The sequence below is a fragment of the Nycticebus coucang genome, chromosome 10, assembly GCF_027406575.1.
Source record: "Nycticebus coucang isolate mNycCou1 chromosome 10, mNycCou1.pri, whole genome shotgun sequence".
Taxonomy (NCBI): Eukaryota; Metazoa; Chordata; class Mammalia; order Primates; family Lorisidae; genus Nycticebus; species Nycticebus coucang.
Window position 1 is genome coordinate 111794326 of NC_069789.1, and position 27343 is coordinate 111821668.

General features: G+C 43.4%; 1 protein-coding gene across 1 annotated transcript; it reads left to right on the forward strand.

Moving 5' to 3' along the window:
- Positions 1 to 254: 254 nt before the first annotated feature.
- Positions 255 to 27343, forward strand: LOC128596543 (zinc finger protein 83-like). Its single transcript, XM_053606130.1, has 4 exons — positions 255 to 308; positions 7321 to 7402; positions 20475 to 20601; positions 24108 to 27343. Exons 2-4 carry the CDS (start codon positions 7388 to 7390, stop codon positions 26450 to 26452), a joined length of 2487 nt encoding a protein of 828 aa, XP_053462105.1. The 5' UTR covers positions 255 to 308; positions 7321 to 7387; the 3' UTR covers positions 26453 to 27343.

A 27343-nucleotide genomic window follows, 5' to 3' on the forward strand; every position in this document is an offset into this window, starting at 1 on the left:
GCCACAGGCGCCGCCCCAGAACTGAATTTTAATTGCAAGCATGTTCCTGGATTTAATCACCAGTGGTGGTTGACGCTCCCAGCTAGATTCCAGTTCCCTGACCTCTAAATAGCTCCTGCCTCTTCCGACATTTTCTCCCATTAACCCATAAAACTGGGCACCTGGGGAAACGCCCGAAACGTAGCCTGGTCCAGCCCCGCCCCGCCCAGTGTCCGTGCCCGCCCACAAGCTCTCGGGTTCTCCGCCTCCGCGCGCAAGTTTCCTCAGAACCGGAAGTCGCTGATTGGAACAAAGACTATCCCGGCCCGGTGAGTTTCTCTTTTTGCGATCACGAGTTCGTTTCTCAGTCCCCAGCCCCTCTATACCCGGATTCTTGGGGCCGAAGCGACCTCAAATCCCCGCACGGCTCCTTCCACTCGGCGTCAATTCATGTCCCAGTGAGCGTCCCGGGTCGCTTCCCTGTGAACTGAGTCGCCCTGAGGCAGGTCCTGGCCCCGGTCTTTCTGACACAGGCATGGGAAACACCCCATTTTGCACCGTGTCGCTCCTAAAGCCGCTGAGTGACCCCTGCACTCTCTTCGCGCCCCCTAAAGTCCTCACTCGGGAGGGGGTTCACGCACTTCCGGGTCCCCGGCCTCCCCCGAGTGCTCTGGGTGGGCAGCGCCGCAGCCCCGCTCTCCGGGAGCCCCGTCCCGTCCCTGTTCCGGGGGTTTTGCAGACCCCACCTCTGCCCTAATCCGTCCCCTCAGCCCTACCCCGCCATTGTTCTTGGCGGGTCAGCTCCCCGGGACGGTCCTCAGTCAGCAGTTCCTATCCCCAATATGGAGAGCAGCCCAGACCATCGGTAGAGTTCAGTTTATATAATGAGGGCTGATGCAATCTTGGGTGAGTTTGCGGGATCAGAAAATTGCAGAGGCAGGTATTGTTAAATGCTTACAGGGTAAACAATAAAAATAATCAGAGATATCCAGCCACATTGGTTTTAGTCACTCCTAACAATATCTTTCTAGCCACCATGTCTGGTTGGGCCTCTCAGTATGGTGGGGGTCGCGGAGGGTAAATTGAGGAAGTGCGGGCTAGTTTCTGCAGCTCAGACTTTTCAGCACCACTACCTCTGTTTCCCCTTTTTTCCTTCTGTCTCCTTTAACATTTCATTAAACAGTAAACAGTTTGTTATGATTTCTTACACACTTATGCTATACTTAATGTCTAATGTTTTCTATTTATTATTTATTATTAATCTTTTTGTTATCTATTTTATCTACTCCTAAATTATTCTTAAGCCTTAGTAACTTCCCTAAACTACTGTTAAGCAGTCTCCCACCCCGCTCCCTCTATTGATTGTGTCTTGCTGATTTAGCGGCTGATTTAGCAAGAATTTAACCGTGAGGCAAAAAAGAAGGCAACAAAGGGGGGGGTGAGAGTGGCAGGATTTTTATACCATCTCACTCTCAAATGTAATTATTGTGCGCTGTTCAGGCGAGCATGTTATTCCTATTTATTACTGATGAATGTGTGGAGTAACAGGCGGAGAGGAAGAGGGAGGAAATAGGAAAACTTAGCCCAAGAGTGAAGGAGACCCAAGGACAGAGGATACCCTGGAAAAGTGAGGTCTAAGAGAACAGAGGTCTTCTCAGGAAGTCCCCAAGGCCAAACCTGCAAGGCTCTCCCCATTGTGACTCAGCTTTAAGAATGTGAAGACACTTTATTTCCTGGGACCTGGAAACTAATACTTGGTTCCAAGTCTGTAAAAGCCACAGCCCACTTCTCTAGCTTGATTCAAACTGACCAATGAGAAAGGTACCCTTGGGTGAAAGGGTCTTTTTGACTGGACATATAAAGAAGACAGAGCTAGTCTGGGAGTAAGGCCATTGTGGACTCTAGTCAGCATTTGCTCCCCTGGCTGGAATAAAGCCCTTCCTCTTTTAAATCCCAGCCCTTACTCTTTTTTTGTTTGTTTGTTTTTTTGTTTGTTTTGAGACAATCTCACTATGAAGCCCTCGGTACAATGCTGTGACGTCACAGCTCACAGCAACCTCCAGCTCTTGGGCCTACGTGATTCTCTTGCCTCAGCTTTCCAAGTAGCTGGGACTACAGGTGCCTGCCACAATGCCTGGCTATTTTTTGTTGTAGTTTGGCCGGGGCCAGGTTTGAACCTGCCAGTGCCCTACTCACTGAGCCGTAGGCACCGCCCTTTTTTTTTCTGGCACAGTGTCTCACTATGTCACCCACGGTAGAGTTCACAGCTCACAGCAACCTCCAACTCTCGGGTTTCAGCCATTCTCTTGCCTCAGCTTCCCAAGTAGCTGGGACTACAAGTGCCTGCCCCAATGTCCGACCATTTCTTGTTGCAGTTGTCATTGTTGTTTAGCTGGCCAGGCTGGCTAAAAACCCATCAGGCTCGGTGTATGTGGCTGGCACCCTACCCACTGAGCTGTGGGCGTGGTTGATCCCTTCCTCTTTTAAACAGGGTATTTGGGTGTTCTTTCTCTCCACTGGTTCTAAACTTCCTGCAACACTATGAATACTGCCCACTAGAGGACTTGGGAGGGAATTGCCAAGAGACTGGAGAGTGAAAGGCAAAGATACAAGGTAGCAGTGGAGCAGATCAATTCACAAAGCCTGATGTAGAGCAATAGCTAAAGGTTATTTGGCATTTCTGTGAAGGCGGGCTGGGACTCAATAGGCATCATCCTGGAAGACCAAGAGTGCTTACCTTTTCAAAGGTTTTAGGTTGGTTGAGTGGGCGAGAGTGTTACTTTGCTGTTCTACTGACTGTTGCAATATAGGGTTCCAGCTGGCTTCTGCTGACATGCTTCTGTTTAAGGTTTAGCCCCCCCCCCCCCCCAGCCATCGTGTTCCATAGTTCCAATCTCTGAAGGGATTGGTTTCAGCAGAGGTCATTGAACAACCAAGATAGAGTGCCTTGTGCTCAAAATGGATGGCCTTTGCTTGCTCTGATTTTGGAGTTCTTCTGACCAACGTATCAGAAGGAAGGACGCCAGTGGTTGGGGGATGTGTAAGGGGAAGCCTCTGAGCAATCTCCGGAAAACCTAGCTGTCCTGACAGATGAAGGAAACCAACATAGGGCAACTGGCAGTAAATGGAGAGGTGTCTCAGACAGAGAGTCATGGGAGGGCAGGAATGATTGGGAGTCAGGGTACACTGAGCAGCCTGGTTCTGGGATACCAGAAGGGGCACCTGGTGACATGGAGAACAGAGAAGGAGGCAAAGATGGGAGAGAAAACAGGGTGTGTAACAGGAAAGATGAAGTTTAACAGTCGAAGCAGATGGGGGAAAAAAGAGGGAGGGGTATGTGAGATTGGGATAGTCATAAGATTTGTGAGAAAGCTGTCAAAGGTGACACCTTTGGCTTGGTGCCTGTGGCTCAAACGGCTAAGGCGCCAGTCACATACACCTGAGCTGTCGGGTTCGAAGCCAGCCCGGGCCCGCCAAACAAAAATGATGGCTGCAACCAAAAAGTAGCCGGGTATTGTGGCAGACGCCTGTAGTCCCAGGTACTTGGGAGTCAGCCTCCCAAGAGAGAGGAGAATCGCTTGAGCCCAGGAGTTGGGGTTGCTGTGAGCTCCTTTTACAAATGGAGCAGAACAGTTAAAAGAAAGAATAGAGGGAAGACAGGGAGAAAGAGCAGCAGAGAGGAACAACAAAATGAGGAGCAGAAGCCCAGGGGAAGACACAGAGGGAAAGATAAAAGCAAGAGTAAGGGAGAGAAGGTGAGGATGAGAGGTTTGTAGAGAATGAGGGAGGGAAACACAAGGAAGTGAAGACAGAGGGGCCCTCAGCTTAGATGAGTCTTGATGTGATTGTGTATGATGATTAAGTTGTGCCACAGTGTTTTCCCAATTTTAATCTAATAAGTTTAGCATTTCCTGCAAATACAGAGATGAAAATGAGAATTGCACAATTCCTGTCCCTAATGCTGGTGCATGAAATAATTCCTGATCTCACAGGCTAGCCTCTACTTGCAGCCCAGATTCAGCCAGAGGGCAGTGATTTGACTCATTCCATTGTGGGTCACCCGCTTCCCTTTTCCTAAGATGGGGTAGGGAGTGGGAGAGTGCCTGCCATAGGAGGAAAAACCAAAGTGGCCTAAGGAACAATTTTGTTATACTGTGTTGCAGTATGTTGTTATAGCATGAGAAGGACCACCTGCTCAGATCAAAGGTTTCTGAATGGAGTCTTTCGATCGCCGGCCAGTGGCTGTCTCCACAGTCCCAAAAAGGAGACCATGCGAGAGCAGCCCCTGTCCAAGTCTGTACGGGATATTTATGGGTAGACTGATGCAAGCAAGCGGTAGGTTTAAACCAGTTTCGTTACAGAAGCTGATAAAGCAGTTGTGAGCAGTTGGCGCGGATCAGGAACTTGACTTTTTGGAAAGTTCCGGACCATTATCGGGTGGAGGGTAAGGGCTTATCTGGAGGGTTAGGGTAAGGAATTATCTCAATGTAAGACATTATAAATCTTGGTCTGTTGCCTGGAGCATCATCATAGCTTACATCAAGTTTGAACTCTTGGGATCAAACCATCCTCTTGTGTCAGCCTCCCTAGTACCTGGGAATACAGGTGGCCACCATGACACCTGGTAATGTTCTTCTATTTTTAGTCCAGACAGGGTCACATCCTTGCTCAGCATAGTCTCAAACTCCTGGGCTCAAGCAGTCCACCTGCCGCAGTCCACCTGCCTGAGGCTCCCAGAATGCTAGGATTATAGGCTTGAGCCACTGCACCAGGCCGAGACATTATATCTTAACACATTGTTTTTATTTATTTATTTTTTTGTGTGTGTGGTTTTTGGCCGGGGCTGGGTTTGAACCTGCCACCTCCGGCATATGGGACCGGTGCCCTTCCCCTTTGAGCCACAGGCGCCGCCCATTAACACATTGTTTTTTTTGTTTGTTTTTGAGACAGTTTCACTATGTCACCCTCGGTAGTGTGCTCTGGCGTCACAGATCACAGTAACCTCAGACTCTTGGGTTTAAGCACTTCTCTTTCCTCAGCCTCCCAAGTAGCTGGGACTACAGCACCTGCCAGAACACCTGGGTATTTTTGGTTGCAGTTGTCATTGTTTAGCAGGCCTTGGCTGGGCTCGAACCTGCCGGCTTTGGTGTATGTGGCCTGCACCCTACTCACTGAGCTAGGGGCTTTCAGCTTTAACACATTGTTTTTCTTTCTTTTTTTTTTTTTTTGCAGTTTTTGGCCTGGGCTGGGTTTGAACCTGCCACCTCTGGCATATGGGGCCGGTGCCCTACTCCTTTGAGCCACACGCGCCACCCTGTTTTTCTTTCTTTTTGTGCTCTGTTTCCTTGGGTAGAGTGAGTGTTATGGCATCATAACTCACAGCAACCTTAAACTCTTGGGCTCAAGTCAATGTCTTGCCTTAGCCTCCCAAGTAGCTGGGACTTCAAGCGCCCAGGACGAGGCCAGGCTAGTGTTTCTGTATTTATAATAGATACAGGGGTCTTGGTTTTGCTGAGGAGGACTGCAAACTCCCGAGCTCAAGCAGTGCACCTGTTCATACTCCCAGAGGGCTAAGATTACTCCACATTCCATGAACCACCACATGAGGCCAAAATATTGTTGATAAGTAATTTTACCCAGAAGCAGTCTCATGTCACTGGTAATATTCTAGTGTGACAATCAAGAGAGCTTTTACAACATCCTACATTATTTTGTGTTTTAAAACTTGTGATACCTAGTGCAAGTGCAGATATTCGATACCTTGTGATTGGTCAACAACATTTGGGTATGAAAACCCAAGTTAACTCTTGACCAGTCAAGAGTGTGTTCAGTGCAAAATTGTATAAAGCAAAGAAAAACAGTACGTGTTTACTTACAAGAGGTGGGGAGATACATCCTTTTGAAACTTCTCTTGAGACACTGGAGATGTAAGTGTGCAGGCCTGGCCTCTCCCAGCTCTGCTCGCCCAGGACCTCTCTGGCCTCATCTTCTGGTGTCCTGCTCGCTGGCTCTGCTGCAGCCACTTGGGCCTTTTTCTTTTCCCCACATTGCTCCTACCTCAGGGCCATAATGATGGATGTCTGTCTTTCTAGAACTCTCCTGCCTGTTAACTACAGGTAACAAGCACCCTTCCTTCATTACCTGTTTGTTCTGATGTCACCTTCTAACAGAGGACTTCTGTCCTCCATTTAATAATTTCAGCCACCTCTTCACCCCCACCATACCCCTGGTAGTCCATATTGATTGAGCTGTATATTTCTTTTGGGTCCCTCGCCATTCACTGTCAGGACACTGGTGACAGGTCTCCAAGGAGAAAGCAGAGAAAGAAGGTGGGAGGGATCCTGGCCTTGCTCTCTGAGTGGACCTCAGGCCTGGTATTACATTAGTGTGTGGAGGCTTTTTGAAAATATTATCTCTCCTGGCTTGGCGCCTATAGCACAGTGGTTACGGCGTCGGCCACATACACTGAGGCTGGCAGGTTTGAGCCCGGACCAGCTAAGCAACAATGACAACTACAACAGAAAAATAGCTGAGTGTTGTGGCGGGTGCCTGTAGTCTCAGTTACCTGGGAGGCTGAGGCAAGAGAATTGCTTAAGCCCAAGAGTTGGAGGTTGCTGTGAGCTTTGATGACTGGGCACTCTACCTAAGGTGACATAGCGAGACTCTGTTTCAAAAAAACAAAATAAAGAAAATACCTCTTGTGAGGCGCCAGCCCCACATGCCGAGGGTGGCGGGTTCAAACCCGGCCCCGGCTGAACTGCAGCTAAAAAATAGCTGGGCGTTGTGGCGGGCGCCTGTAGTCCCAGCTACTCGGGAGGCTGAGGCAAGAGAATCGCTTAAGCCCAGGAGTTGGAGGTTGCTGCGAGCTGTGTGATGCCACGGCACTCTACCGAGGGCCATAAAGTGAGACTCTGTCTCTAAAAAAAAAAAAAAAGAAAAGAAAATACCTCTCTCCTGTATTCCCCTTCACACAGTCAGGTTTAGACTCACCTTTAGTAATGGTTCTAGTGACCAGGTTTGTCCAGTCTTACGTCCAGCACTGAGCACAAAGGCTCTATGTCCTCCATTGCTGATCACAGACACACGAGGGGCTGTGCTCCCCCTAAGTAGAGGGGAGCTCAATGGAGCCCTGTATGTGGATTATCACCAGGAGGTGAGGGGGTCAGAGAATCACCAGTTTGTCTTTCTGTAGGAGTGTATCGTCCCTGCATCCCTCTCGGTGCCATGGGCAACAGAGGACCTGCCTTTCCGCAGGACGAGGTCTTCCCTGTGTGAGTGGTTGTGTCACAGGGAGGGAGTGTGTTGATTCTAAACAATAAGCAGAGTATTTTTCTTATTCAGGATTGCCTTCTAAAGAATCCAGTTACACGAAGAAGAAGCCCAGAAGAGGAAAGAAAAGGATTCAGAAATGGCTCTTACTCAGGTACAGTGATGTTCTCGTTGGGTCCTCTGAGTCCCCCTCCTTTCTGAAATGCTGGCACTGGACTTGCTGATCTCTGACTCTGCAGCGTCCACCCTGCTGTGTTTGCTGCCACTCAGCCCTGCCTTCCCTCAGTCCCTCTCCCCACGACCCAGTGACTTGAGCTGATGCAGAGGCTCTATAGGGCAGGGCCCTGGGAAGGACATCAGTTAGAGAGGGGATGTGGCCCCTGTGGTTAGTGAGGTGGGGCAGCAGGGACTGTTAAGGGGCCACATCTGGGTGCACTGTCACTCTGTAGACCAGGATTAGAGAAGCTGCTTCTAGAGAATCTACCCAGAGCAGGTGAGATTTTTCCCTCATTAAATAAAACTTCCTACCCTATTTTTTTTGTAGTTTGAAAGTTTGAAAACCAGAAACAAAATGACAAACCTTTGAGTTAATTAATATTTTTCAATTTGTTATAAGTATTCATAATTTTCTTTTTGTGAAAGTGTATATATAAAATGGATTTTCATACTTTGCTCAATTTTATTTTCATGTATTTTAGAATCTATTTTTTATCCTGTGGTTTATATTCTTTTTTTTTTTTTTTTTGTAGAGACAGAGTCTCACTTTATGGCCCTCGGTAGAGTGCCATGGCATCACACAGCTCACAGCAACCTCCAACTCCTGGGCTTAAGCGATTCTCTTGCCTCAGCCTCCCAAGTAGCTGGGACTACAGGCGCCTGCCACAACGCCCAGCTATTTTTTGGTTGCAGTTCAGCTGGGGCCGGGTTTGAACCCGCCACCCTCGGAATATGGGGCCGGCGCCTTACCGACTGAGCCACAGGCGCCGCCCAGGTTTATATTCTTTATACATATTTTGGTGTCTTTTTATAAGTTAGGCATTTTTTTTTTTTTTTTACCTAGTAGTTTTATTTTTATTTTTATTTTTTATTTTTTTTGTAGAGACAGAGTCTCACTTTATGGCCCTCCGTAGAGTGCCGTGGCCTCACACAGCTCACAGCAACCTCCAACTCCTGGGCTTAAACGATTCTCTTGCCTCAGCCTCCCGATAAGTTAGGCATTTTAAAAATGTGAAACAGATTTCAACTTCCTTGTTCATTCTTCTTCGTTTGAAGTACTCTTTTTTGTTGTTCATTTTTTCCTTCCTCTGGCAATGTTCTTGATGTTACTACTGACGGGGTCTTAATTTGGCTCACTGCTGTTCATACTGGTCTCGAACCTCTGAGCTCAGGCAATCCACCCACCTTGGCCTCCCATAGCGCTGGGACTACAAGCGTGAGGAAATCTCTTTTTTCTTTTTTTTTTTTTTTTTAATTTCAGCGTGCTTTTTCATTCTTCTTTGTTTGAAGTACTCCTTTTTGGTTGATTTTCTTCTTTCTCCGGCGGTGCCAGCTGTTTTTTTTTTTTTTTTTGTAGAGACAGAGTTTCACTTTATAGCCCTCGGTAAAGTGCTGTGGCCTCACACAGCTCACAGCAACCTCCAACTCCTGGGCTTAAGCGATTCTCTTGCCTCAGCCTCCCGAGTAGCTGGGACTACAGGCGCCCGCCACAGCGCCTGGCTATTTTTTGGTTGCAGTTTGGCCGGGGCCAGGTTTGAACCCACCACCCTTGGTATATGGGGCCGGCGCCCTACCGACTGAGCCACAGGCGCCGCCTGGAAATCTCTTTTTTCTAATGCTACCTGGTTTTTCCTGTGCCTTTCTTTGTTTGTTTTTCTTTCTTTGCAAGTCCTTGCATGATTATGAAATACGATGTTTCATTTAGTGTAAAGGTTTTTTTCTTTTTCTTTTTTTATTAACAGAAGAGTCTCACTATGTTGCCCTCGGTAGCGTGTTCTGATATCACAGAACCTAAACTCTTGGGCATAAGCGATTGTCTTGCCTCAGCCACCCAAGTAGCTGGGATTAGAGGTGCCTTCTAGTACACCCAGCAATTTTGTTGTTGTTGTCATTGTTGTTTTAGCTAGCCAGGCCAGGTTCGAACCCACCCATCCACACTGTATGTGCCCGGCACCCTAACCACTGAGCTGTGGGCACCAAGGCCAGTTTAAAGTTTTATTGTGCAACATTTTTTTATGTTTCTGTTTAATTTGAATTATTATGTAGATCTTATTTTAGGTATTTAATGTCCTAAGGGGTTCGTGTTTAGTTTGGTAAATCTCTCCACTCTCTTCTTTTCACGGTTATGTTTGTTCTCCTTTGCTGTGGCAGACATTCATTGACACCCAAGTGTTTTCCTTGTCTTTGAATAGAAGACAAGGAAAGCTCTGGACTTCTCGTCACAGAGGTCTTTACATGTTCACATGTTCTGGTGAGCATTGGGTTTTGGGGTCCTTGATCATGTCTTTGAGATGTCCTTTGAGATGTTTGTTTCTTTGCATCTTTACAGTTCAACAATGTTAGGTATATTGACATTATTCCACTCCATGTTCCTCGAAGTTTTGCATACCGGGAAACTACGCCCAGCATCACCAGTTCCCCGTCTGACTATTCATTTCTATGCCGTCTTTCATGGTGTCTTCGTGAGAATTTAACAACATTAAGTATTCCATAGGAGCAGAATGTCACACACTATTTGTCTTTTTGTGACTGCCATATTTTTCTTGGCATAAAGTCCTCTAGGTTCATCCATTTTGTAGCATATGACACAATTTCTTTCTTTCTTTTTTTTTTATAGAGACAAAAGTCTCACTTTATCACCCTCGGTAGAGTACTGTGGCATCACACAGCTCACAGCAACCTCCTACCCTGGGCTTAGGCAATTTCTCTTGCCTTAGCCTCCCGAGTAGCTGGGACTACAGGTGCCGGCCACAGTGCCCACCTACTTTTTTGTTATTGTTGTTGTTGTTGCTGTTTGGTGGGGACTGGGTTTGAACCCTCTACCCTCAGTACATGGGGCCAGCACCCGACTCACTGAATCATAGGCACCACCCTCCTTTTTTTTTTTTGTTTTTAAGGCTGAGTGATGTTGCATTACATGCATATACTATATTCTTGTTACCCACTTGTCTGTAGATCCCGTGTTCATTCCTTCCTCTTCTTGGCCATTATGTATGATGGTGTGATGAGCTTGGGTTTGCAGATGTCTCATCAGGAGAAACCTTTCCAACTGTCACATATACACATGTAAAAGTGGGGTTGCTGGATCATGTGGGAGTTGTATTTTGAATGTTTTGAGGCACCCCCTTGCTGACTTTCATGATGGATATACCATTTTACATTTGCAGCAAAAGCGCATCAGAGTTCCCACTTCTCCACATGGACTTAGCATTTTCTGTTCTAACATTAATAGCCCGAGTGCGCCTTCAAATCTTTCTGTGGTGTTAATTTGCATTTGTCTTATGACCAGTGATGATGAGCATCTTTTCATGTGTCTGTTGGCCTTTTGCTTATCTTCTTTGGAGTAATGCCTATGGAAGACCTTTGCCCATTCTACAATTTGTTTATTTTGTTGTAAAGTTGTGGAAGTTCCTTATGTAATTTGGATATGAACCCCTGTCAGAGACTGATTTGCAAATCTTTCTTCCTATTCCATGGATTGCCTTTTCTTCTTTTGGTTGATAACTTTGACACATAGCAGTTTTTTATTTGGATCTAATTTCCGTTGTCTGTATTAGCTTTTCTTGCCTATGGTTTTGGTGTTATATTGCAGAAAGTCTTTCCATTATGTCGCCCTCAGTAGAGTGCTATGGCGTCACAGTTCACAGCAACCTCAAGCTCTTGGGCTGAAGCGATTCTCTTGCCTCAACCTCCCAAGTAGCTGGGACTATAGGGGCCCTTCACAATGCCTGGCTATTTTTTTTTGGTTGCAGTTGTCACTGTTATTTTAGCTGGCCTGGGTCAGATTTGAACCCACTAGCCTCCGTGTTCATGGCCTGCACACTACCCACTGAGCTATGGGCGCTGCCCTTCAAGGTGGTTTTGATTTGCATTTCTTTGTTGATTAGGGATGATGCACACTTTTTCATGTTTTTGTTGAAGTTATATGTCTTCTTGAGAGTTTTTGTTCTTGTCATTTGCCTAATGAGAAATGGAATTGTTTGCTCTTCTTGATTAGTTTGAACTCTGTGTAGATTTTTATGTAGTATTACTAAATATATTTATGCACCTTCTTTTAAAAGTATTATTTTCCCTACAAAGCTTTTCTGTGCCTTTTCTTTTTTTGTAGCTTTCAGCATCTATTGTATTTCTCTGTTCATAATCCCTCTGAAACTCACCATCATCCTCCCAGCTCCTGCACCTTGCCCACTACTCCAGTGCATGACTCACCTCCCTGCATTTTTCGCCTTGCCGATGTGACATGCAAAGTATGTGGATGTTCCTTTCAATGTCCAAGTAGGTGGTACAGATCCTAGTCTTATGCTCAGACTCCAGAAATGCCAGAGCCATAGGTTCAAGTTCTACTTTCTTTTTTTTTTTTTGTCCGAGGAGCTGTGTATTGGGAAAGGATACAAGCCTGTTAAATAACATCAACTTCGGGTGGCACCTGTGGCTCAGTGAGTAGGGCACCGGCCCCATATACCAAAGCTGGTGGGTTCAAACCTGGCCCCAGCCAAATTGCAACAAAAAATAGCTGGACGTTGTGGTAGGCACCTGTAGTCCCAGCTACTTGAGAGGCTGAGGCAAGAGAATTGCCTAAGTCCAGGATTTGGAGGTTGCTGTGAGCTGTGATGCCACAGGGCGATAAAGTGAGACTGTGTCTCTATTAAGAAAAAATAAATAAATAACATCATAAATAACATCATCATAAATAAAAGATGGCTTTTATTCCCATCTGCCATTTCAAGAGGAAGGTAAAATTGATGCATGTAATGAAGTTGAAAACTCTCTCAACCATATTACCTCACATTGAGCACTTGAAAACATTCCTTCTAAACTCAAACCCCACATATGTATAAATGCAAGAACGATTTTGGGAATTCTCCGGTAGTCACACAAGAACTGAACATACTAATTGTAGAAGACTCTTACAGGCATAATGAGCATGGCAAAGCCTTTAGTGGGTCTTTAAAGGCTCCTAACCATGGGGTAATTTATACTGGAAAGAAACTTGTGACATGTGAAGAGTGTGTCAAAGCCTTCAGACAAAATTCAGACTTTCTATAACATTGGAGAAGCTATGCTGGAGAGGAACCTTACAGATATAATGAGTGTGGTAAGGTCTTTAGGTTGAATTCCTACCTTACGTGACATCAGAGCATTCATACAGAAGAGAGACCTTACAAAGGCAATAACTGTGATGAGGCTTTTAGAGAAAAGATACCCCTTACAGTTCATCAGGAGAAAAACACATATTGGAGAGAAAGTGTAGAAATGGAATGTGTGCGGCCAGGTCTTTAATTGTTAAAGTTACCTTGTAAAATATAAGGGCATTCATACACAAAAGAAGCCTTATAAATGCAGTGACAATGGGAAAAAATTTAGGTCACGTTTGAAACTTCATATACATCAGGTTATTCATAATGCAGATAAACTCTTATAAATGTGATCATTGTGTCAAGGTTTTCAGGTGCAGAGCATCCTTAACAGTTATCTCTGAATTCATACTAGATAGAAACCTTACAAATGTCATGAATATAACAAGACCTTTGTAGGGAAGAAAACCCTTACAGTTCATCAGAATACACACATTGGAGAAAAAGGTTAAAATTGTAATGAATGTCACAAGGCCTTTGGACACTAGATATCCCTTATAGTTCATCTGAAAACACGTACTGAAGAGAAACTTTACAAATGCAATGAGCGTGGCAAGGCCTTTGCTCACAAAAGAGACCTTATACAGCATCACAGCATTCATATAGGAGAGGAGCTTTACAAAGGACTAATTTAGGTTGCCTTCAAAACTTCATGTACATCAGGTTATTCATAATATAAATAAACCCTGTCAATGTGATGATTATGTTAAGATTTTTAGGCAGAAAAAACCTCTGGGTGGCGCCTGTGGCTTAAAGGAGTAGGGCGCCAGTGCCATATGCCAGAGGTGGAGGGTTCAAACCCAGCCCTGGCCAAAACCACAAAAAAAAAAAAAGTTAACCTCAGTATTTATACCAAGGAGAAACATTACAGATCTAATGATTGTGGCAAGGTCTTCAGGTTAAAATTGTACCTCAAAAGTCATCAAAGAATTCACAGAGGATATGGAATGTATGCACTTAGGCCTTTAGTCACATTTTGTACTTTGCATAGCATCAGAGAGTTCGTTTGTGACAGACTCTGCAGATTTATTAAGGGTGACAACTTCTCATCATGAGTTCCATCATTAGTCAGCATCACGGAGTCCATACTAAAGAGAAGTCAAATAAATGCAAAGTACGTGGCTGGGCTTTATCCAGGCCTGACCACTCACTCACTCCTCATTACACAACCAAAGGTACATCTTCCATGAAACCACCCAAATGAAATGTTTGTCATGTGACTAATACCCAGGGACCATTATTGTGGAATATCAGAGTTTGCACAAGAAAGAAATCAGTCCCTAGTTCTCCAGTATTTAATGTCTGATGTTACATGGTGGAGAGTAACTATACTCAAAATAGATTGACCAGCATGACATGACACGTATCACACATACAAGGGCATAGGGACATAGTCAGGGGTATTTAAGTTATACCATGTTTCATTATTTGAGGTCCTTTGAAAAGGCTACTTTACTTTATGTGACTTTTCACCCTGAACTTTTGACATGTCTTCATATACCATCCTTAGTGACCTTCACTGTGGTGTCTGGGAAAGAATCAATAGAATGACAGTCCTCAATTCATCACTGAGAATCATTTCTGTGACATGTTTTGGAAAGAATGGACCCTGCCTTTGGAGATTAATTTCTATTATTACTTGTATGGAGACTATAAGGCAGGGTATAGTGCACTGGGGTGATCATAGCCCATTCCCCCACCCATAATTCACGGCCTCCATCTGTCTTGTTCTCTCTACCTCCCAGATAACTGGGATTAGAGTAAACCTTATTTGGTCCCGCTCATTATTCTTAATTTGTTTTTGACAAAAAGTGTCTCACTGTGTTCCCTAGGCTGGTTTCAAACTTTGGATTCTAGCAATTCTCCCAACTGGGTCTCTCATGTGGTTTTTGCCTTTGAGATTAAATATTGGCTAATTTATGCAGGATGGCAGTGAGCAGTGAGCAGTGTACAACTGTGGTGTCAGTCTTCATGCCTAGAGCATTCAGCACAGACTTCGTAAAGAATGCATGTGGGTTACAGGAACCAACTGTTCTACCAAATCAGAGAAAGGACAGACCACTAGCTTTGGACTCTGAGAATTTTATGGGAAGACAGTAATACCTTGCTCTTTTTTAAAAATTTGTTTGTTTATGTTTTTGTTTTTGTTTTTGAGATACAGTTGTACTTTTTGCCCTGGGTAGAATGCGATGGTGTCATAACTCACAGCCACCTCAAACTCTTGGGCTCATAGGATCCTCTTCCCTCAGCCTCCAATAGTAGCCGGGACTACAGGTTCCCACCCCAACACCAGGCTGTCTTTAGAGTCGGGGTCTCACACTTGCTGATGGGGATCTTGAAGTCCTGAGCAGAAGTAATCTACCCACCTCAGCCTCCCAGAGTGCTAGAGTCAGCGTGTGTATTTAATATATTTTTTCTCTGTTACTCTGTGACAAATTTAAAGTTTATAAATGAGGGTGCTGTTTAGAGTCAGATTTTGTGACATAAGCGTGCTCCTCGGACAATGGCAGGCAAAAACTAAGTTCTCTGCCAGCATGAAAAAGCAGTGCACCTTCAAGTCTTTAGTGTAGGCATAGCTTTGGGAAAGTACAAGATAGTGAAATGAAATTTCTTTTTCTTTTCTTTTCTTTTCTTTTTTTGTAGAGGCAGAATCTCATTTTATCACCCTCGGTAGAGTGCTGTGGCGTCACACAGCTCACAACAACCTCCAACTCCTAGGCTTAGGCAATTCTCTTACCTCTGCCTCCTGAGTGACTGGGGCTACAGGTGCCTGCTACAATGCCCGGCTATTTTTTTTGGTTGCAATTTGGCCAGGGCCGGGTTTGAACCAGTCACCCTTGCTATATGGGGCTGACACCCTACCCACTGAGCCACAGGCGCCGCCATGAACTGAACTTTCTTAATGTGGGCCTTATCTAAGATCAGATGCTTGGAAAGCACCTTTGGAAATTAGTTAGCATCTGCAGAGGAATTTGAAAAGATAATAAAAGGGGAAATCCTTCAATCTCAACTTCACTTTGTAACAAGGAGAGAATCTCTATAGCTGAATCCCCAGAGACCACTTTGCCACCTTCCTCTAGCTTGTATTTCTATTCAGAGTGACAGTTTCAGGAAAGCAAGATTTTTTTTCTGGTTGTGCCAGGAAAACTGGCACCCAGTATATTTGATTTCATTCGGAATTGCTTAATAAAAGAAATTACATAATAAATACATTTTGTCTTAATAATTTCAAGTTGTATGTGGTGGTGCACACTTATAATCCCAGATCCCTGGATAGCTGAGGCAGGAGGATCATTTGAGAAGAGAAAACAAAGAAAAGCCCTTAAATTTATAAAAATTTAGCTTGGCACATTGGCTCACACCTATAATCCTAGCGCTCTGGAGGGTACTGTGGGTAGATCAATTGAGCTCAGGATCTCAAACCAGCGTGACCAAGCATGAAACCCTGTCTCTACTAAAAATACAAAAACTGCTGGGCATTGTGACTGGCGACTGAAGTCTCACTTACTTGGGAGATTGAGGTGAGAGGATCTCTTGAGCTCAAGATTTTAAGGTGGGTGTGTGCTATGACATCACAGTCACTCTACCCAGGGTGAGAGAGTAAGATGCCCTCTCGTAAAAATATATACAGATATAGATATATGTATATAAAACAATTTTTAAAATGTATTTTCTAATGATCTTCATATTGAACTGACATTCACATGACTTAAGGGTACATTCAGAACGTATTTTTTTTTTTTTGTTAAATCATAGCTGTGTACATTGATGGGATCATGGGGCACCATACACTGGTTTTATAGACCATTTGACACATTTTCATCACACTGGTTAACATAGCCTTCCTGGCATTTTCTCAGTTATTGTGTTAAGACATTTATATTCTACATTTACTAAGTTTCACATGTACCCTTGTAAGATGCACCACAGGTGTAATCCCACCAATCACCCTCCCTCTTAGGTTATAACTAGGTTACAGCTTTCATATGAAAGCCATAAATTAGTTTCATTGTAGGGCTGAGTACATTGGATACTTTTTCTTCCATTCTTGAGATACTTTACTAAGAAGATGTTCCACATTCAGAACGTATTGATACGAGCCTGCCCTAAGGCAAACAAATTTATCTTACAACTACATAATCTCAATTGTATAAGAGAATAACTAGTGTGAAGAACACGTACATAATTCCCGTTTACATTCAAGAGTTACTGGGTGGTGCCTGTGGCTCAGTGAGTAGGGCGCCGGCCCCATATACCGAGGGTGGTGGGTTCAAACCCAGCCCCGGCTGAACTGCAACCAAAAAATAGCCGGGTGTTGTGGTGGGCGCCTGTAGTCCCAGCTGTTCGGGAGGCTGAGGCAGGAGAATCGCTGAAGCCCAAGAGCTGGAGGTTGCTGTGAGTCCTGTGACATCATGGCACTCTACTGAAGGTGGTAAAGTGAGATGCTGTCTCTACAAAAAAAAAGAGTTACTGCTTTTTCAAAGCAACCCCTGGTGACCACCTTTCACTGGCCTGAACCCTACAGGTGCCAGGATAGTCTCCCCGACAGTCTCTGACTCTGAGCTTAGGCTTGAAACTCTCCCTGTGGAGTGAACTGGGAATAGAAACAGAAAGGATTTCTAGTGGGTTCTGTTGGGCATCAGCCAGAAACTGCACATCCTGCCCAGGGAGGGGTTTGCAATTCACATTGTAGTTTGCCTCTCCTACACAGACATCCCTGGAGTATTTAATGTGAATACAGGACTTAATTTTAATTGCAGTAACACTCCTGGATTTAATCACCAGTGGAGATGACGCTCCCAGCTGGATTTCAGTTCCCTGACCTCTGAATAGCTCCTGCCTCTTCCTACATTTCACACTATAAACTCATGAAATTGGGAAACAAGAATCTCAAGCTCTTGTCCTTGAGATATTCTCTTGCCTCAGCCTTTATTTGTTTGTTTTTGTTTTTGCAGTTTTTGGCCAGGGCTGGGTTTGAACGCGCCACATCTGGCATATGGGGCCAGCACCCTACTCCTTTGAGCCACAGGCGCTGCCCTTGCCTCAGCCTTTGAAGTGACTGGGACTAAAGGTGCCCATCACGATGGCTGGCTGTTATTTTTGTTGTTTTTGTTCTCGTTGTTTAGCACTCCTGGGCCTCTTTTGAACCTGCCTGCCTAGGTGTATGTGGCTGGTGCCCTAACCACTGAGCTATGAGCACAGAGTCCCTCAGAGTTTTTCACAGTGGGAGACTGTATCCCCAGCAATACCAATTCCCCCTCAGACTTTTCATTTCTCTGCTGTCTTTCATGATGTCTTTGTAAGAATTTACCAACATTAAGTATTCCATAGGAGCAGAATCCCACACTGTCTTTTGGTAACTGGCATATTTTTCTTAGCAGAAAGTCCTTGAGGTTCATCCATTTTGTAGCATGTGACAGGATTTCCTTCTTTTTAAAAGGCTGAGTAATGTTGCATTGCATGCATATACTATGTTCTTGTTGCCCAACGGTCTGTAGATCATGTGCTCATTCCTTCCTCTTCTTGGGTATTGTGCGTGATGCTGTGATGACCTTGGGTTTGCAGATATCTCACTGAGAGAAATCTATTGAACATTCACACATACACACCTAGAAGTGGGGTTGCAGGATCATGTGGGAGTTGTATTTTGAATTTTTGCTGACTTCCATGATAGATAACACCATTTTACTTTTGTACCAACTTCTCCACATGGACTTAGGATCTTCTGTTCTAACTTAATAGCCTCAGTATGTGGTCAAGTCTTCTGCGATGCTAATTTGCATTTGTCTTATGATCAGTGATAATGAGCATCTTTTCATGTGCCTGTTGGCCATTTGCTTTTCTTCTTTGGAGTAATGCCTGTTGAAGTTCTTTGCCCATTCTTTAATTGGTTTATTTCTTTTTTGTGTGATAAAGTTGTAGAAGTTCCTCATGTAATCTGGATATGAACCTCTGTCAGAGACATGTTTTGCAAATCTTTCTTCCCATTCCATAGGTTGCCTTTCCTCTTTTGGTTGATAACTTTGATGCATAGAAGTTTCTTATTTAGATCTAGTTTCTGTTGTTCGTATTAGCTTTTCTTGCCCGTGCTTTTGATGTTATATTGCAGAAAGTCATTCCAAGTTTAGTGTCATTTGGCTTTTTTCCTGTTAGTACCAGGTTTAGTGTTTTTTAGTTGAAAGGGGTGCCCAGTTTTGTCTACTATTTTTTCTTAAGAGTATATTCAGGGGTCTCCAACCTGAGGCCTGGACGCTGCAGGCGTGGATTATTTCAGGACTGTTTTGCTCATCTGTGGTGTAGGACTTTTCAAAAATCATTCACAGCCCTGTCTTTGCTCATCAGCTTTTGTTAGTGTTTGTGTATTCAATGGGTGGCCCGATACAATTCTTCTTCCTTCAAAGTGTGGCAGGAAAAAAAAGGTTAGACGCCCATATGTGACACCATTCTTAGTGAAATGGCTGCAGAGTTTTCTCTCCTAGGTATATGGTATTAATTTATTTCTCTTGAGACAGAGTCTCAAGCTGTTACCCTAGGAGAAATGCTGTGGTGTCACAGCTCACAGCAACCTCAAAGTCTTGGGCTTAAGTGATTCTCTTGCTCTGCTTCCTGAGTAGCTGGAACTACAGGCGCCCACCACAAGGCCTGGCTAGGTTTTGTTGCAGTTGTCATTGGTGTTTAGGTGGCTCAGCCTGGGTTCAAACCTGCCAGCCCTGCTGTATGTGGCCGGCACCATAACCATTTTGCTATGGGCGCCGAGCCGGTATATGGTAGTTAGCATAATTCCTAGCATGGGGAAGTGTTCAGAAGCCTCAGTCATTGCTCTTTCTGACATCATCTGTGATTTTAAATTCTGGCCTTTCCTTAAAGGCACCAGGAATGTTGTTATCTCTGAAGTCACCATGCATCCTTTAGCTCATCTAGATACTCCATATGACTTTCTGTCTCAAAAATAGTATCTAACACACGTACAGAGGTAACTCTGCATTTGCACTAATTTTTTTATTTTTCAATTTCTTTTTTTAAAGATAGAGTCTCACTTTGTTGCTCTCAGTAGGGTGCCATTGTTGTGCCCAGATCTTGAAATCCCCCACAAAGACCACTGAGGAGCCGAATCCGATGCAAAAGCAAAAGAGCCGTTATATTGCAAGTTGGAACTTGGACTCCTGGGGTCTCCGTTACAATGGATCCAAGCCAGGAGCCCAGAGTTGTGAAGCAAGGAGTTTTTATGGTCCTGTGCAGTGGGTGGGCGTGCACAGCTTGAAACAAAGGGGGTGCTTCTGGATTGGTTAGGTGGGGGGGAGGGGTCTCTGATTGGTGGGCAGTTGTCTCAAGATGCCTGGTCTTGCCTGGGCATGCCTGGAAGGTGAAACTAAATGATGGGGGGTGGAGGGGACGAAACTTAACTTCTAAGATGGCGCTGGTTTGGTTCTTTCACCGTGGTGTCACAGCTCACAGCAACCTCCAGCTCTTGGGCTTGGGCGATTCTCTTGCCTCAGCCTCCCGAGTAGGTTGGACCACAGGCGCTCACCACAATGCTTAGCTACTTTCTGTTGCAGTTTGGCCGGGGTTCAAGTTTGAACCCAGCACCCTCTGTATATGGAGCCTGCGCCCTACTCACTGAGCCACAGGCACCATCCTATTTTTCAGTTTCTTAAATAGTCCACAGGAATTAGAAATACCCTCACATAGAGGGTATTTATTTTACTCTCTTTATAAACCAGAAGGAAAGAGACACAATGTGTTCAGAAATACTTTGTTTGGATTTGTAGGAACACTCACCTCATTGAATCCTCTCACCTCTGTCTTCTCCTCTTTGTGTAAATAAACACAAGAATTCTACCCGTAACCCTTCAGTAAAATGTGTTTTGATTTCAGAGCCCTTTAACATTCAGGGATGTGGCCATAGAATTCTCTCAGGAGGAGTGGACGTGCCTGGACCCTGCTCAGAGGACTTTATACAGGGACGTGATGTTGGAGAACTATAGGAACCTGGTCTTTGTGGGTAAGGATTACTTTTCTCCAGAAGTTAGGATTTATCCTTCCATACCTTTCTATTTTTCCTGATTTCATCTTAGAACCCCCTGTGTTATTGGCTGAAATTAAAGCTGTATTTCTTCAGAAATGAAAAGCTTTGTTATGTGCCATCTGGACCTTCCCTGTCCCTTTGTTTATGTTATTTACACCCTCCACCATCCCACAGCTGAGGTATGCTGGAACTCACGTGACGTTTTATTTTTTTATTTTTTATTTTTTTTATATATATTTATTTATTTTTATTTTTTGCACTTTTGGCCGGGGCTGGGTTTGAACCCACCACCTCTGGCATGTGGGGCCGGCACCCTACTCCTTGAGCCACAGGCGCTGCCCCTCACATGACTTTTTAAATAGCGAATTCTTTATTCTCTACCCCTGTGCTTTTGGTTCAGTAGTTTTGGGAAGTCTGATAGACGTTAGCATCTTAAGTCTTCCCTCAACATTTAGAAGTGGACATTCAGTGGATGAATTTGTGAAATATTTCCCTAGATCTCTGTGTAGTATCCCCCCTCCTAACTTTATGTGGGGCTGAGATTTGGAAGAGTGCCAGGAGTATATGTTCCTTTATTTTTTATATCTATGAGAAGGAATCTGTCTTTTGGACCAGAGTATCATGTCCATATTTGAGCAAAGATGAGGCTGTGGACTCAGGAGAGTGAAGTGGAAATAGCAAAAGACTCTACTCTGGTGGGAAAGTATCTGTGAACTACAATAATTTTTTTTTTCTTTTCTTTTTTTTGTTATAGGCAGAGTCTTACTTTGTTGCCCTGGGTATAGTGCCATGGCACCATAGCTCACAACAAGCTGAAACTCTTGAGCTTGAGCAGTCCTCTTGCCTCCGCTTCCCAAATACCTGGGAATGCAGACATCTGCTACAACACCCAGCTAGTTTTTCTATATTTAGTGGAGACGTGGTCTCACCCTTACTCAGACTCATCTCTGAACATCTAGGCTCAGTTAATTCCCCAATCACAGCCTCCCAGAGTGCTAGCATCACAGGCATGAGCCACAGTACCTGACCCCCTTCTAATTTTTATATACCAAACTTGATACTGTTTTTGGAAGGACATACTATTTATTTAATATTGTAGTTAATGGCTCATCGCCTATAGCTCAGTGCCTAGGGCACTGGCCACATACACTGGGGCTGGTGGGTTTGAACCCTGCCTTGGGCCTGCCACACAACAACGACAGAAATAGCCAGGCATTGTGGCAGGCGCCTGTAGTCCCAGCTACTTGGGAGTTTGAGGCAAAAGAATCTCTTAAGCCCAAGAGTTTGAGGTTGCTCCATGACACTCTACCGAGATTACATAGTAAGACTCTGTCTCAAAAGGAAGGAAGGAAGGAACTATTATAGTTAGTGAAGTTGTTAATTTCACTAATGTGGTCAGGGTCGGGAATTTTTTTTTTTCCCTTTTTTTTTTTTTTTTTTAGCAAATGGATGGCTTGGGTTTTTTTTTTATTGTTAAGTCATAGCTGTGTACATTAGTGCAATGAAGGGGTACAATGTGCTGGTTTCATATACAGTCTGAAATATTCTCATCAAACTGTTCAACATAGCCTTCATGTCATTTTCTTAGTTATTGTATGTAGACATTTGTATTCTGCATTTAGTAAGTTTCATCTGTATCCATTCTAAGATGCACCTTAGGTGTGGCCCCTTTTCCCATCTTTTTATGAGACAGAATCTCACTCTGTCACCCTGGGTAGAGTGTCCTGGAGTCATAGCTCATAACAGCCTCAAGGTCTGAGGCTCAAGGGATCCTCTTCCTCTGCCTACTGAGTAGCTAGGACTACAGGTGCCCACCACAATGCCTGGCTAATTTTTCTATTTTTAGTATAGACAGGATGGCACCTGTGGTTCAATGAGTAGGGTGCCAGTCCCATAAACTGAGGGTGGCAGATTTGAACCCAGCCCCGCCAAACTGCATTAAAAAAATAGCCAGGCATTGTGGTCAGCCCCTTTAGTCCCACCTACTTGGGAGGGTGAGGCAAAAGAATCACCTAAGCCCACAATTTGGAGGTTGCTGTGAGCTGTGATGACATGGCACTCTACCAAGGTCAACAAAGTGAGACTCTGTCTCTAATGAAAAAAAAAAAAAATTATAGACAGAGTTTCACTCTTGCCCAAAGTGGTCTTATACTCTTGGGCTCAAGCAATCCACCCACCTCACCATCCCAGACTGCTAGGATTACAGGTGAGGGAAACAAGGCCCAGGCCAAGGGCAAATTTGAGTAATAGCCTTCTAGTTTTGTTTCTTGAGACATTCCTCGACCTGACCAGACAGTGGATCATGATTCTGCACCCAGGATTTGTCTACATCGCTGTATACTTGATAACAATATGAGATGAACCCTCTCTTTTCCATGGCCATATCCAGGTATTTCCTTTCAGGTTGAACTGAGAGCCTACCTGCATATGATTTCCTACAATTTCCCACCCAAGTAGCAACCAGGACTGATGCACCTTAGCTTCTGAGATCAGTGGAGATTGGACACTTTCAGGATGGTATGGCCATACACAGTCCTCTAGAATCTATATGTAGAATTTTTTAATGTATGTTAGAAATAGAATTCACTTGTCATTCATTGTGATAAATTTAATTCCATAGAAAACCTTGTAAGACTTATAAACCTAATATCTTCCCACGTTATCAAACCATCTCTCTTTCCAATCTCTTCCATTTTACCTCACTACCACAGCTTTAGTCTTATAGTTGAGAATGGGGTACTTGTATATTGGTTGCTAAATCACTTTTCCTTCCTGGCACAGTCAGAATTTTAAATGACATGGTATATTTCCATTTCCATAGATTTGTAAGTATAATGTCTGTGTCTGCATACCTATGTAAAGACATATTATGTATTTAGTATTTTAGTAATCACAGTGCGGTTTTAGCATATTACTTTTTGTATTGCTCAGCACACCAGTTTCCACAAGACACCTTCCTGCCAACACTACTCTCACCACGTAAACCTAGTTGCTTACCATTGGCAAACTGTGGCAGGACGCTGCCTAAGTTATTATTTTCACTAGTGTCTTTATCAGGAAATATATATATATTTTTGGTTTGTTTATTTTATTTTTTGTTTAGAAACAGAGTCTCACTTTGTTGCTCTTGGTAGAGTGCTGTGACATCACAGCTCACAGCAAGTGCTAGTTCTTTTGGGCTTTGGTGATTCTCTTGCCTCCGCCTCCCAAGTAGCTGGGACTACAGGAGCCCGCCTCAACACCCAGCTATTTTTTGTTGCTATTTGTGTGGGGCCAGCGCCCTACTCACTGAGCCACAAGCACTGCCCAGCTTTTCTATATTTATAAAGAAAAAGTTTTCTGAACAGTTAGGAAATTGTATGTTTTATGACTCTGCATGCTGTGCCTATGCTACTCTTGGTATAATGTTGTATATTTCAATAAGAGGTATTTAATGACCATGTGTAACTCATCAGACGCCTGTTATTCTTTATATCTTGTAGGTATGTCTTCTATATGTGGGATAAATGTATTGCCAGCTAAAGAGGGCAGTAGAACAGAAGAAATATCCCCCACAGGGATGGTGGAAAGGAATGAAAATGATGACATTGAAGGTGTTTGCTGTAGGGAAATCCAAACAAATATACATAACTTTGGAGGCCAGTGGAGAGTAAATAAAAGACATTGCACTAGAGTCCATATGACTCCTCTGAGAAATCTCCCTGGTAGGAGAGATCACTATGATAGGAGGGATGCAGGAAACAATCCTGTTAATAATCAGCTGGGATTGAACACCCAGTCAGATCTCCCAGAACTCCAGCTATTTAAGATTGAAGAGAAAATTCATGAACGTAATCTCATAGATATGTCTATCAGCAGTGATTTCTTGGTTTCCCTTCCCCAAAGAATTCCTTCTCCAATGAAACCCTCCTTTTCTCATGAACATAAGTATGACCTTATGGACTCGTTATTCCAACAAAGAGAGAAACCACGGATAGTGACAGAACATTACAAATGTGTTGAGTGGGAAGAGGCCTTTTTTCAAGGGTCACATTTCAATGTTCATCAAGTAATGCATGAGAAAGACAATCAATTTAAATCTGATATATGTGCCAAGGTGTTCAATAAAAAATCAAGGCTTAGAAGTCATCAGAGAGCCCGTAGTGTAAAAAAAACTTACAAGTGTATTCAATGTGGCAAGGTCTTCAATTACATTTCACAGCTTGTACTGCATCAGAGAATTCACACTGGAGAAAACCCTTACAAATGTAATGAATGTGGCAAAATGTTCACTTGGAAATCATCCCTACAAAGGCACTGGAGGATTCATACTAGGGAGAAACCTTACAAATGTAATGAATGTAGCAAAATATTCAGTGATAAATCATCCCTAAGAGCACACCAGAGGATTCACACTGGAGAGAAACTTTATGAATGTAATGAATGTGGAAAGGTATTTCCTGAATGTTCAATCCTTGCACAGCATCAGAGAATTCATACTCAAGAGAAACCTTACAAATGTAATGAATGTGGAATGGTATTCCATTTTAGTGCATCCCTTGCACGGCATCGGAAAATTCACACTGGAGAGAAACCTTACAAATGTAATGAGTGTAGCAAAATATTCAGTGATAAATCATCCCTAGGAGCACACCAGAGGATTCATACTGGAGAGGAACCTTATGAATGTAATGAATGTGGAAAGGTATTTCCTGAACGTTCAATCCTTGCACAGCATCAGAGAATTCATACTCAAGAGAAACCTTACAAATGTAATGAATGTGGAAAGGTATTTCGTTTTAGTGCATCCCAGAGGATTCACACTGGAGAGAAACCTTACAAATGTAATGAATGTGGAAAGCTATTCCGTGAAAGTTCAGCTATTACAGAGCATCTGAGAATTCACGCTGGAGAAAACCCGTACAGATGTAACAAATGTGGCAAAATGTTCAGTTATAAAGCATCCCTAGGAAAGCACTGGATGATTCATACTGGAGAGAAACCTTACAAATGTAATGAATGTGTTAAAGTGTTCACTCAGAAATCATCCCTACAAATGCACTGCAGGATTCATACTGGAGAGAAACCTTACAAATGTAATGAATGTGGCAAAGTGTTCACTCATAAATCATCCCTACGAACACACTGGAGGATTCATACTGGAGAGAAACCTTACAAATGTAATGAATGTGGTAAAGTGTTCACTCAGAAATCATCCCTACAAATGCACTGCAGGATTCATACTGGAGAGAAACCTTACAAATGTAATGAATGTGGCAAAGTGTTCACTCTTAAATCATCCCTACGAACACACTGGAGGATTCACACTGGAGAGAAACCTTACAAATGTAATGAATGTGGAAAAGTATTTAATCGTATTTCAGACCTTGCACGACATCGACTAATGCACACGGGAGAAAAACCTTACAAATGTAAGGAATGTGGCAAAATGTTTACTCGTAAATCATCCCTAGCATATCACTGGAGAATTCATACTGGAGAGAAACCTTACAAATGTAAAGAATGTGGCAAAATGTTCACTCAGAAATCATCCCTAACACTACACTGGAGGAGTCATACTAGAGAGAAACCTTACAAATGCAATGAATGCGGCAAAATGTTCAGTGATAAATCAGCCCTACGAAAGCACTGGAGGATTCATACTAGAGAGAAACCTTACAAATGTAATGAATGTGGCAAAATGTTCACTCAGAAATCATCCCTACGAAAGCACTGGAGGATTCATACTGGAGACAAACCTTACAAATGTAATGAATGTGGAAAGGTATTTAAGTGTATTTCACAGCTTGCAAAACATCAGAGAATTCACACTGGAGAAAAACCTTAAAAATGTAATGAATATGCAAAAATGTTCAAACCAAATCATCCCAGGGAAAACACTGAAAGATTCATACTGAGAGAAACTTTGGAAATGTTATGAATGTTACAAGATCTTCAGTCACAATTCACACTTTGCATGACATCTAATAATTCATACTGGTGAGAAACCTTGTAATAAAAATGGGGAAGTGTTCAGTCAGAATCCACACCTTACAAATCATGGGAGAATTCATACTGGAGGAAACCTTATAGGTATGATGAAAATGGCAGTCTTTAGTCAAAATTTGTGTCGTATTTATCATTGGAGAATTCTTTTTTTGTTGTTTCAATTGTTTTTTTGTTTTTTTCTGGGCTTTTTATTTTGTCTTTATTAAATCCTTACTGTGTACATTGATGCATTTGTGTGATTCAGAGTAGTGATTTGATATACAATGTGAAATGCTTACATGGAACTGATTAACACAGCCATCACAATCATACTCTTAGTAGTTTTGAAATGTACCATTGCATTGCATCATGCACATTATGAGAGGTCCCCTAAAATACCCGCCCTCCCCAATCCTCTCTTTCCTTTTTCTTTCTACTTTCTACATTACAGTTATGTTTTATAGTTCATATAAATGTGTAGGTGATTATATATTAATTTCACAGTAGTATTGAGTACATCGGATAGTTTATTTTCTGTTCTTGAGATATGTTACTTATAAGAATATGTTCCAGATCCATTCAGGTAAACATAAAAAGATGTAAAGTCTCCGTCTTTTTTATGGCTGCGTAGTATTCCATGGGTGTACATATATACAGTTCGTTAATCCATTCATGGGTCGATGGGCACTTGGGCTGTTTCCATGTCTTGGGAATTATGGATTGGGCTGTAATAAACATTCTCATGCAAGTG

Bases quoted from the DNA above. Each gene is read 5' to 3' on its own strand.
- LOC128596543 (XM_053606130.1), top strand. The intron at 20,602-24,107 runs GTAAGGATTACT...TATATCTTGTAG, and splicing joins TAGGAACCTGGTCTTTGTGG to GTATGTCTTCTATATGTGGG.